Here is a 13,509-nt window from a genome sequence, read left to right as displayed (position 1 = left end):
GTAGAGTATAAATGTCACTTACTGTCATCTTTTTTTTAAATATTGTTGTGCCCAAATACTAGAACTAAACCCTATAAAAATGATTCATATCTACACCATTCCTCTGCCTCCTTGAGTCTACCCTTCATAGCTTGAGTGCTGCTATCACCCTGTTAAACCCTCACGCCTCTTGCTTCTGTGTGTAACTGACTCTTATGTAAAACGCTGCTGTCTGCTCATACAAAGTGAGAATAATGAGGTTTGTTTTGTGTTTTGATCTGCGTCGGGAGGGTGGCTGTAGAGGAGAGTAAACAGCCTGTTGCTCCAGTCTGTGTGGAAATACAGAGAGCCTCTCTAGAGCTCTCCTCTCTCACATTATTAATGAAGAGGCTTTCACTGGGCCAGTCCAAAAACAACTCACTTGAACTGACCGCACTGCACCATTCATTATTAAAATATGTGTGTGTGTGTGTGTGTGTGTGTTACTGTGTGCTTTAACATTGTCCAGTGGGGTAGCTCAGACAGAGTATATAAAATGCATTGTTGCATTGCATTATCAGATGACACATAATATCCATATTGTAAGAGACTAAATCTGTTGCCATATGCTACTTGCTTCAAATTGACAGTTTTTTCTTCACATATGTTGAGATAGATGTAAAATATTCAGGAAGACAGATTTTAAGCCTGTTATTCTCAAAATGTTGTTTTTTTGTCCACTGATTCAAAGGTTGGCAGTTCGAATCCCGCCCTTGGCATAAACATAAATAGTAGAGCAGTCAGATCCCAACTCCCACAGATGAATACTGTCACTGGACAAGACACTTAACCCACCTCACCCCCAGTGTCTGCTTACACTGATGTATGAATGAGTGAGTGGTTGCTTGATATAAAACGCTTTGAGTGCCTTGAAGGTGGAAAGGTGCTATTTTAAAAAGTAACAATTTACCATTTATCCTAATTTGGCCTTATTTCAGTCTCTTTTTGTTAAGTTTGACCAACATATTTCATACATAAGTCACCATCTATGTTTTATTTACATAATGGAAAAAAATATTGCAATATATGAAATCAATCATTTTTTTGTTTCTAACTGTATGTCACTTTCACTTTCAGCCTGGGCGGTTTGCTGTGTCTATGTCGTAACATCTTAGTTTGTGACCTATTGGCTCTTGATGTAATGTGTGTGTAACAGGGCGGTGGATTTGGCCCTCATGTTGTCTGAGATTTTAAGAGCCATGCCGACACAAGAATTTAAATTTACGACCATGTTGTGGGGTTAAAGGTGAGCTGAAACTGAGACAGTTTGGAGTGCCAATGCTCATATGAGAGCCTGGATGGGAAAATCTGATCTTGGACAGTTAGCATTCCGGCTGCAATTCCTCCTGCAATGATTGGCAGTGATGCTAAAGATAGAAAGGTTTGTCCTCAAGCTACAGGCAAAATTCCATTACTGAACACTCTGACCACTAGCGAATGCACATTTAAAGAGACACTATGTAACTTTTCTGCTTAAGGGTCTGCCAAGGTCTTGTCTTGTCTCCATGGAGATGTTATTGTTTTGCCTTGATTGTTCCACAGTATGGCCTAAAACGTGTATGTATCGCCTTGTTACATTTACAAAGTTACAAGTCATCTGGATAAGAAGAGGTCTGTGATAGCAATGATCAAATCACAAAGGCTGCAATTGCCTAGATAATTTAAACCGTGTAGTTTAGACCTCTACAAACATGCTCTTAAAAGACTGTGATTCATGTTTAAAGATCATATATTACACAAGATCGACTTTTGTGAGTTTAAAGACATGTCATGATTTTGTTACCTCCTCAAAAACATACTTGGAGTTGTGTTTTGTTTCATTTACACATGTTTGAGTAATGTTGAGATTGCAATTCCAGTTCTGAAATCAGCCAAATGATTCTAGTGAAGGTGTATGGGGTTTACGAACACAGTGGCACCCTTCCTTTTATTACCACATGATATCACCAGGTGTTTTCTGTTTGAGCAAAGAACACAGCCTAGATAGATCAGAAAATATTGTAATATGAGCCCTTTAAAGCTCAATAGTTAGTTTGAAATATGCACTGTAAAAGCATAAATAATACCACACCATAATATATTTTTTCCAATATTTTGTAGTCCATCCGATGATCTGATGTGATTGTAACTGTATTGGTCTATGTGACATGCTTACTGTGTGTGTCCTCTAGTCCTCTGCTTCACCTCATTCAAAGCTGCTGTTGTAACCCTGAGGCCACTGGGACACTCTCCATTGCACTGTACCATCCCCCTCCTCCTCCCTCTTCACCCTCCTCCTCCTCCCTCTCTGCCTGGGAACATAATGCATCTCTTGGAAAGCCCTCTGTCATCTCCTTTCTCTGTGTGCTGGGGTTTGCTAATGTCATTGATATTAATCCAACATAAAGAGATTTGCACTTGTGTTAAATGTTGGAAAAAAAAAAAAAAGCCATTGCATGTCTGGGTGAAGGAAAACATGTAAGTAATATCAGATCCTGTCACTGGTGGCAGCTCATTAAAAGCACTTTTAGCTGGCGGTGGGTGCCCCAGGAGCAGCTTCACAGCACAGCAGCATTGGCCTGTTTTGACTGGTCTGTAAAGAGTCCTTATCTTTGTTGTTATAACATTTAGCTCTGGCTCTGCTGACCTCTATTATCTGCGGATACAGTCGGAGGCACACGTCAGAGGACTTGGCAATATCTGACTGGTTTTTTTTTCCCACACTGATGATTTGAATAAAACTTTACCTTATTTTAGTAGATTCTATTTATCAAATTATCTTCCAGTGTAATGAGTGTGTTTCTTAATTCACAACACATTCACGTGCAAAGAGTTGTTGTTTTTCTTATCTTAAAGGTGCCCTACATAACTTTGTGTTTATATGGATATGTCACTGCTCTGCCTAGAATGTTCCACAGTATGACATTAAACACATCTACATTTACATTTATGAAATTAAAGGTGGTTTTATAGCTCAAAACTACCTAGAAAAACAGGCATTCTCTCTGTGAGAGAGGTCATCTCTCCACAGATTTGATCTGTAACTTGATAAAAAACATATAATACCATATTGGGAAAGATTCCAGACAAAGCAATAATATGTCCATGGAGAAAAGCTTCTTACAGATATTTACACAATGCACCTTTAAGTGTAGCAAGATATATTTTCATATTTTAAGCACAAAAAGTCTCGTTCCATTGGTAGATCATTTAAACTGTCAAGTGAAATTTACTCAAACCATAATAAAACTTTCTTAATTCAAGTAATTTTAACTTGGCTAGATTTTGTTTTTGCAGTGCACTTCCTAGATCCTCCTTTCTCTCTCACATGTGTGGAAATCAGTACTGTTTTCTATGTTGGGCTGTTGCTATAGCTTACGGCAGAGCAGTGAACTTTAGTTGGAGGAGTCTGTGCTTTAGGCGAACGTTACTGCTCAGGGAATACACTCACAGGAAAACGCCAATTGTATTCTAGGAGTGCTCTTGTGATGTTTTCATCTTGAATCCCTTGGTATTGTCTCTTAGATGTTACGATAAACAAATGGAGCCTCGTACCAATTCATAGACTTGTCACAGCCACTAGATATTTGTTTGGTTGTTTCTAATCACAAAAAAAACATTGGGAATATTTAATTGTTTTCTTATTTTTCATCATAAGGTGCAACAGCATTTTGAGCTTTGAAGATGTAGACGAACTAATAATGAAGGGTTACTCAAACATGTGTGAATGAAACAAAACACAACTCCAGGGATGTTTTTGATGCGGTAACAACATTCTAATATGGCTTAAAGCTCACAAGTATCAATTTTGTGTAATGTAGGACCTTTAAAGGTATGACCTCTCTGTGTCTGGGTAGGTTTCCTCTGAGTACTCCAGGCTCTCTCATTAATACACAATTGGCTATTCCTCAGATACAGACTAGTGCTCAAAATCCAAGCTCAAAATCACAAAAGGTGGGGCGCTGCACTGTGGTTACCCATTACATCTGAAAGGTTCTCTCAGCGGCACATAGAGCTTTGGATAGAATATCAACAAATTGGACGTTACTATGGAAATCCGCCATATTTGTGCCAGTAGTGTAAAACTCTCATAGGGATAAATTAAAGTACAGAAAAGCACAGTGGAACAGCAGCAGATAAACTGCTGGGTCACTCTGTTGTGTCAGAAAACATTTGAATGAATGCTAAGGCTAGTATTTAGTGTCTAAATAATCTCCATTGGTTTAATATTAGGCCCACTGAAAATTCTTTTCAGTGTAACGCCACAATTCCAAGCTCTACTGGAAACTTGGCAAATGGCAGTGGATAATTGCGTTTAATTTGACTTTAATCGGAAAATTTCAACTTAGCACTGTTTCTCCTTACCCAACTCTTGTATATAGCCGAGATATATTTTGTATTACTATATTTCTATATTTTATTTTTGCTTTTACATATACATTTGTATAATTATGCCTTATTTGGCATCAGTCTCTTTCCATTTTTGCTACTTATTTAGAATTTATTCCCATTTATATTTTTGCTCTTTGTTGTTTTAATACATTGTGATATGCGAGCTTCTATGTTTAAATAATTCCCCTTGTGGATCAATAAAGTTTATATAAGTCTAAATGGAAATAGACAAAATGTTTTATTATAAGTAAACAAACTTATATTTTCTTTTTCTCATATTTTGAAGGATGACAATTGGGGCGAGACCACCACTGCAGTCACAGGAACATCGGAGCACAGTCTGTCTCAGGAGGACATCGTGCGGATCACTAAGGACCTGGAGGATAGCGTGGGCCTGGACTGCCGGCGCTACTTCACCCTGACTCTGGCTGTGATCCTGGGCTTGCTGGTCTTCCTCACCCCCCTGGCCTTCCTGGTTCTGCCCCATGTGCTGTGGCCGGATAAGCTTCAGACCTGTGGGACAGCGTGTGAGGGGCTGTTCATCTCCGTGGCCTTTAAGCTCCTCATTCTGCTGCTGGCTGTGTGGGCGCTGTTCTTCAGGCCCCCGCGCGCTGGACTTCCTCGCGTGTTTGTGTTCAGGGCCCTGCTCGCGGTGCTGGTGCTGCTTTTTGTCGTGTCCTATTGGCTCTTCTATGGAGTCAGGATACTGGACACACAGGTGAGGCTTTAACACTTTAAGTGCTTATTCCTGCCACTAATTATTTTAACGACTTATGGTTCAGCATATTAAACCTGGAAAACAATATATTTTAGGGGTCACTCTTTATCGTCTGTACAATTCTTTGCAATAGTGGGGAAGTTTCTGCTATGTTTATGTAATGAGGTACGATTTTAGCTGTAGAGGTTTAGGGTTTATGGCTAATGCCTAATCTTACTGTTTATTGGAAAATAGTTTACATGGATAGTCCTGCTTGTCTGTGGCATAAATTAGTTTCAGTATTTTCATTTATCGTTTGTATTTTCTCCAGCAATATATCATACTTCAAAATTTGTTATTGTGGCAGGTTTACAAATGCTATAATAAATATGTGTAGAAGTTTTGAATTATGCTACCACAAATGATCACAAAAAAAATTAAATAACTGTTTAGTTTTGTGATTTATTTTTAAGGATTTCAGTATACTTTGAGAGAGTAAGTCAATTTACTGTTATAAAAAATGATAAAACAAGGGTACATTTGAACTACACAAAGCTCACTCTTTTACATTTTATTTTTGCACAAAGCTTCAAATCTCTGTCAGATAGATAGTCCTACCTAGCCTTATTTTCATTACAGTATTTTCTTGTGATTTGGGTATTACAGCACAGTAGGAGTCAGTTGATCTACTGTGGCAGCGCCAGAAGGGAAAACAAATCTAAAGAATACTTAAATACCCATTAATAATTTATATCTTTATGATGGTAACACTGACTACTAAGCAGCTTCTGGTTATTTCAAAATGATGTTATCTTCCATTTTTACTGACAGTATCAATTTAATTTTAATGTGAAGCATTGACCATATAAAAAAGTAGACTAAGTGAGTGTGATGTCTCCCATAGCGTTTGGCTCCAGTCAAATGAGGTTAGCAGTTACGGAGCAAATTTGGAGCCAAGTTCCATACTGGGAACAGGAATTTATTTACGGACAAAATAGGGAAATAAAAACACCAGGATCATGCAGAATGAGTTAATACAAACATTTTAAAACCAAAATGACGAGACTCACTACAGGAGTTACAGAGAGAAGGGTGACAATTTTTCAAATCAACTGAAGAGTCAGTGGAGCTGGAAATTCCCCCATGCTCACTTCCTATTTGAAACATAATGACTAGCGGGTTGTCCATGTCCTTTTATATATACATTCTATGGTGTGAAGCTTCTTTTTCTGAATTTGATTAGTTAAATTGGTCAAATTTGGTTACTCATAGGATAGCACTAACATCAAATACTACAAAAGCATAATTGTTTTCCCAATGCTACATGTTTACTGTATAATTTATGGTTTAAACTCCCTGTTGGTTTGTTCCTCCAAACGCTTGAAGGCAAATGCAGTTGTTTGAAGTAAGTTTTAATCTTCCCATGCTCCTTTCAGATATCTTTGCACACCCCAGGCCAAAAAATGATACATCTTTGAACACTTTTGTTATTGAATGTTTTTATTATAATTTCAGGATGAGAACTACCAGGGGATAGTGCAGTACGCTGTGTCTCTAGTGGATGCTCTGCTCTTCATTCACTACCTGGCCATCGTCCTTTTGGAGCTCCGTCAGCTTCGAACGTACTTCTCTGTCACTGTAACTCGGTCAACAGACGGAGAGACACGCCACTACAACCTGGGGCAGTTAAGGTGAGGCAAAGTATAAGACATCCAGTAATTATAGGAAGGTATTTACCAACTTGCTATTGAGTTCAAATTTTTTTGTCCTGGTTTGATCCTGGTTTAATCCTAATACGTATTTCCGTTCCAGTCCTGATTTATTCCTGGTCAGGTACGGGTTTAGATTTGAGTTTAGTCCAAGTTTAGTCTCAAATGTGATGTATTTTGTGTGTAAGTAGTCTTATAGATCTATTCAGAATCAGGCCAGTGCGATCCCAGAATAATTATTGTTGAATCAGTTATATAAACATAAAGGTAATGATGAATTGATCAATCAATTTATATATTCCTTTATATCTAGTTAAATTGTGCTAAAAAATACTGTATTCTTTTATGTCCAACATTCATGCTTGGCTATTGTTTCCATAGAGATGTAGATGTGGGGATTCCAGTGTAAGGGACAAGACAGATAGAGTTAGCTGACCATATAGCACCAGGGGACAGAGGAAGAGGATAAGAAAAGATTTGTGGACCACTGGAACCACTACAAAAACTGGGGCAAATCTACTAAGAGAAATATGGAGAAGATGGTCAAATACCAAATGTAAGAATTATTGCAGTAGGGACCTTTGAAAACCGAGCTATACCACTGGAAAAACGAAGGTGACTTAGGTGATAGTGGGTGCGAATAGAAAGATAGAGCCAGGAAGCTTTGCCAAAAGAAAAAGTGAAGGACGTCGAGAGGAAATGCCTTTTGGATAAGAACTGCAAACAGTGGGCAGAAACCAGAAGCCCACGAGACGGGCTGGAGAGAGCTACAGAGAAGAGAGGATTAATAGTTAATATGAGGGTTAGAGACGAAGATTCCCAAATTGTATGAGAGAGAGAAAGAGAGAGAAATAGGAAGAGAGCGAGAAGGGGAAAGGCGTGTTATCAGGAAAGTACAGCACTGACTAGACCGACCAGGTTTTTTACGACCTCACTGTCTCTGAGGGAAAACAGGAAGATCCCATTTTAGCCCAGGCGCTCAAACGCAGCACCAAACCACTGCATATCTCCAAGTATCAATATGCAGGCCCCGATCGCACTGGCATTCCTGCTAGAGGCCTTCAATAAAACCTGAAGGATTTATAGATGAACCGTTTAGGACAGGAGGAGCGCTGAAATATAAGCCACATCAGCTGGGACTGTGGCTCAAGGATACTAGCAGAAACTTTCAGTATCTGCTTTCAAAATTGTTTTTTATGTATAAATATATATATATATATAAATAAGTGTGTGTGTGCATGCCAGGTGTTTACATCATCTTCTTCAATAACTTTAAATATTACCTTGGGATGGTAATTAAAACTGCCTTCTTCTGAGAGTGCATGTTTTAAGGCGTGACCAAATACCGTGACCATACCAGCTTGTCAATGTCTAACCTCGCCAGATATTAGAAGCTAAGCAAGGCCGGGTGTTGTAGGTACTTGGATTGGAGACTGCTGGATGCCACAGTGGACAACAGTGGTTCTAGTTGAAATTGTTTTTGTGTCCTTAGGCAAGACTTGTACCCAGATTGCCAATCATCCATTTAGAGTTTACCAATTAACTAACCGGGACCAGAATCTGACCAAAAGAGTGGGTGTTAAGTTAAGTAGGCAGCTTGGGTCTGTGTTTAGTCATAGAGGTACATTAAACAAACTGAAGAACTGAATTACAATATCAAGATCATTTCAAAGTCATCATATTGTCTAACTTTATACATATTTTTGTAGAAATAATAATTTTCACATTGAAATCAAGCTTGTTTGTTCTCAAAGGTGCACTGTGTAACTTTTTAAGTTAGACGGTTGTCTCTATGGAGATGATGTTGCTTGGCCTGGAATATTCCACATTATGCCTTTACATGTATATTACCTGCATTTACTCAATAGTAGGTATTTTACTGCTGAAAAATACTGTGAAAACCAGATAATATTACATTGAACATGCTCACCTCTCCATAGATCTGACCAGTAATTGGCCTGGTCATGTCACCTGCTTGCCTCAATGGAGATAGATATAGCAGGTGACGGATTCTCCAGCAGAAAAGTCACCCAGGGCACCTTTAAGGCCTCTTACATAATTGAAATTTGCTTAAAAATGTGAAACCTTTGCTGTGTCCCTTGATCGACCTCTCCCAGAATCGCCCATGTTTTGTCCACTTTGATAGTTGATTGTTCAGAGCAGGTCAGACATGCGTGCGTCTGCTTGGTACGTACCCACTGCCTTGGGGGTGTTGTCCTTTGTAAATTGTGCCATTGACGAGCTCTTGGCCGATAGCCTCCATGGCCTCTCTCTGCACTCCGTCTGTGACTGTAAACACACGGCTAATTAAAGCTCCCTATAGGCCACAGCACAGCATCTGGTCTGAACCATGCACGAGCACACACGCACTTATAGACACACATGCATGGTTATATTATGCTACGCTTGTCACCAGAATAGACTTTGACAGAACCAAGACCTTACTAAATACTGGAAAAAATCCAGTTTTGCCCTAATTATTTGATGTTTTTCTTGTTCAAATCTAGTTTTGATGCTAGCTTGGTATCGATTAGTATCTGGGTATCGATTTTTGATATTTTGCACAATCCAAACATGGAAAGTCCAGAACTCGCTCTTTACATTTACATATTGACCAATTCTGTGATTATGTCATACTGCCAGATGGGGGCAAAAGACTGTTTCCCTTATTGATTGCCTTGTACCTTGCAATTAAATACCCAAAAGGTAAACACGCAAATGTTGAACCATCAGTTCATCAATATTAATTTTAGCGGTCCCCCATCTGGATTAAATAATGAATGCTGTGATGTCCACTGAGTTACCCAAACAGGCTCACAAACCTGCTCTTTATTGCAAGGTTTGAGACTAAATCTGAACCAGGACTGAATCTGCTCCCAGCCTCTGACAGTCCAGTTGTCATGGCATCGGCCCTGCTGTTATCATGAACCCTGCTCCTTTTTGTCCTCCTGTCCTGAAGCCACGTCTCTGTCTGTTCTTTGATGCCAATCTGAGTCCACTCATCACACCAGACCAGTTAATATCAATGCATTCCTCACTGCAGACTCAGAGCAAGGTTTAACAGGGTGATTTGTTTTAGTTGTTACATTCCAGAGCTTCTTATGAGATGGTGAGCTGTTTCCAAATATTTTGTTTTGGTGGACTGTTATTCTTCCTCTCCTTTTAGTTTACATTATTGGTGAGTTGTTCATTCATTTGAAGGCTAGTGTATCAGCTAGCTTCATTTTCTTTATTTTTTAGTGCTTGGTTTAATTATTGATAGATAAATAGGGAGTAAATTGATAGAAAAAAATTTTGAAAGGGCACCGCAATGTGACAAGGTTTGCCAAAAAAAATCCCGATTCCCAGATACCAATCAATAATAAAATTTAATCAGACAACTTTGAAAAGTGTTGATACATTACATAAATAGGACAGAACTGGATTTGTCCTGTTTTCAAGGTTATAATTTGTATCATCCGATCTTGTACTAAATAAGACCTTATGGTAACATTAAACAAACTACTGCTATTGTGATTTTTTATTATTATTGTTGCAAAATATGTATTGGGAATCATTTGGGAAGCATTTTTCTGCGATAGAGTTTAAAATTTTAGCTTTATGGCAACACTAACTTTGACTCAGCAAAACAAGAAAATAGCCACACTAATTAAAGTTGCAGAATGATAATATCTCTTAATGGTATTCAGGGCTAGTCTAATGTAATTAAGTTCAGGGAGCATCTTTCGGAAATGACCCATCTGCGCCTGTGTGTTTTCCTGTCTCATTTTATCTATACAGAGATCTTGGGTGGTTTCTTCTCATTATGTTAAGGCTTTACACGTACTCAGAACAATTACTTGCCTGTTCTTCAAAAAATAGTCACTGTCATGTGCTTCTTTGCAAAGGTAAAAAGACAGAAGGATTTTGTAGCGTTGACATAATTACCTATTTAAATTAAAGTTGTAAAAGTTGATTTAAAACACTGCTGGATATGTGCAACAGCAATCAATATCCAATTACATCTCAGGTAGGAACATCTAAATCTGTTTTTGACTGTAGTTTCTCATTTTTGGTTAGAGTTACATAGTGTTATTGAATACAAATCTCGTTTCTTATGTAGGAATTGAGTTGTAAATGTTCAGTAATCTTGTGTAGGCTTTGTTAAATAATTAATAGTGCATTAGCTTTCTTTTCATTGGATATCACTTAGCGGTTAGAGTGCCAAATTTTGTGTAGGCATATTAGAGGGGGGTCAAAGGTTATGACTAAGAGAATAAAAGACGCACATTAAGCTAGCTGTTCTGCTTGTTGTGAATTGAATTAGACTGGTGATGAACCGTATTTACTGTGGGCTAAGCTAAACAATGCAATCAAACTAATATCTACCTACCATTATAATTAATTCACCTAGGTTTTATTGGGCTGTGAATGAGGGTGAAGTGTAGAGAGAGACAATCACTTTATATTGCGATCCTTTCACTTTGTATGTATCTACACTTAGACATTATTATTACATACTAAATGCAGTTGGCATGAAAAGGAAGCTATCTTATGGACAATATAATGATAGTGTTTTGTAGGACAAGACCAAACACGCTACTTGATATGGGCAAAGCTATTATTATTTCTTCCATGTTCTGTTCTTCCTGTGGGATATTTATTGTCCATCAGTTAACCATAGACTCACATAGCACCTCATCGTATTATATTTGCCTTATATAGGGTTGTCAAAAGTATCAATACTTAAATTTGTTTTGAAACTAGATTCTCATTTGAGCAAGTATCGATATTAAAAAGTCACATTTACAGGAGAGAAATGAACCTTTGCTGAATAGCTTTAGAATAATCTTCAGCTGTATCAGAACAAGTATAAGACCACACAGACTAGTATACGCCCATGGATGACTGTGGAACCTACCTGGAAGACTGAGGGATTACACAGACCACATGTAATATAAAAGAAGTTCCTTATTATTGAAATCATGTTTGAAATGTTAGTATCATGACAACAGAAATCATTATACTAACTATAACTCTAGAGATTTAGTTGCCTGTGTTTATAGTTGACAGTGTTGTTCATTGCCACTGAACTCTTGAACCCTTTCTACGTATGTTTTTGTGCCTTTTGCGTGACGAGGAGTGCCCCTAATTGGTTTCTCCATTTGGTTTCAAACAAATGGGAAATTCCCTGTGAAATTATAGTGTTATAGCAAAACATGTGTTGTCCTGTTAGCATTGAAGACAACATGTAATTTTATTTGATTTAGTTGATGCCATACAATTATTGACTTAATTGTGTCTTTTATAGTATTAAATGAAGATCGAGGATTTCAAAGATGATTTTGAAGTTTTAAAATGAAGTAAATGGAAGGGTATTAAGTACATGGACATCTATATAGACCTGTCATGATAATTACTATTCAAATAGAGGTGTTTACTGTTCAGAAATACATGTGTTCCTACACTGAGTGAGCTCATCTCTCCACAGAGCTGAACTGTAACTTAACCTGGAGGGAAGAAAAACCTGTTTCCATGGAAAGATACGTTTAATGCCATGCTGTGGGACGTTCTAGACAGAGCAGTAACATTTCAGTGAAGATAAGATGGTGGCGGACCCTCCACCATCGTGTACCTTTGAGCTGTATAGGGTTGAATAAATTCTTTTTATGACTCAGCTTTGATGCAAACTATCTCACTACTTGCATTTTAAACAATATTGTACATTTAGAATAGTGTTTGGGGGATAATCCTGCTTTAGGGTTATTGTGTAATTGGCATAAATTAGTTTCAACAGTGTCATTTACATTTTCTTAAAGTTGCACTATGTCCTTCCACAGTATGACATTAAACAGCCCTACCTTATTTTATTAAATTACAGATGGTTTTACTGCTCAAAAATACCTAGAAAAACAGTCATAGAAGGTTGAATTATGTCCAGTTGACAGAATTAAATGCTTTAACTCTGCTTCCCCCAGTGTAAGTACAGTGTAACATGTTTTTGCCTTTCCTTTGTTGTAGCTCTCTTTGAATTTTTCTTCTAGTTTCAATTTCACAGACTTTTACATATTATTCCTGCATGTGTTTCTTTGTCCAGTATCCAGCGGGCAGCTCTGGCCATCATCGAACACTACTACTGCGATTTCCCTGTCCACAACCCAGCGCTGCTCTCCGCCTCTAAGTCCAGAGCAGCCAAACATCTAGCTGGCCTCAAGGTCTACAACGTGGATGGTGAGTTCCCTGCAGCCCAAGGAGAGGGTGAGTGGGACATCTTTTACAGCTTTCTCCCATACCTCAGTTTAAAGATGCACAATGTAACTTTTCTGGTTGAAGGTCACCGTATGCTCATCTCCATGGAAATTTGAATGCTGAATACATTAAAGAGCCCATACTGTGCTATTTTCTGGACTTTGTTATAATGTTGTTTCCTCATCAAAAACATTCCTAAAGTTGTGTTTTGTTTTATTCACTCATGTTAAACACACAAATCCTACATATGTAGGATGAGTTATTTTCTCAGATGAAAAAGAAAACACTGTGTCACCATGTCTGTAGTACAGGAAGTGCTCCACTATGTTTTTAAACTCCACACACCTTAATTAGAATGATTTGAATAGTTTTAGCCAATTTCTACTGAACTAAAGATAAAAGGTAGCTGTTAACTTGGAAACTACAGCTTCATGACATCACAAGGTGGGACAGAGCTTTTGAGATGTAGACAGGCTAAGTAATGAT

The 13,509-nt window shown here is 38.1% G+C and overlaps 1 protein-coding gene across 2 annotated transcripts in view; it reads left to right on the top strand.

Annotated features, from left to right (window-relative positions):
- Positions 1-13,509, top strand: part of LOC110153254 (vang-like protein 1) — a 52,537-nt gene that overhangs the window by 31,964 nt on the left and 7,064 nt on the right. The window contains exons 4-6 of one of the 2 annotated variants that reach the window (XM_020917136.2): positions 4,676-5,107; positions 6,602-6,777; positions 12,872-13,005. In XM_020917136.2, coding sequence (XP_020772795.1) covers positions 4,676-5,107; positions 6,602-6,777; positions 12,872-13,005 — 742 coding nt within the window. Of the gene's footprint in view, positions 1-4,675; positions 5,108-6,601; positions 6,778-12,871; positions 13,033-13,509 lie in introns of both variants that reach the window. The other variant, XM_020917134.2, reaches the window with a different exon arrangement.

The sequence above is a fragment of the Boleophthalmus pectinirostris genome, unplaced genomic scaffold, assembly GCF_026225935.1.
Source record: "Boleophthalmus pectinirostris isolate CB_2022bp ecotype Guang Dong unplaced genomic scaffold, ASM2622593v1 HiC_scaffold_11, whole genome shotgun sequence".
Taxonomy (NCBI): domain Eukaryota; kingdom Metazoa; phylum Chordata; class Actinopteri; order Gobiiformes; family Gobiidae; genus Boleophthalmus; species Boleophthalmus pectinirostris.
The sequence above is the reverse complement of the archived record's forward strand: the minus strand, read 5'-3'. Positions and strand labels throughout refer to the sequence as shown.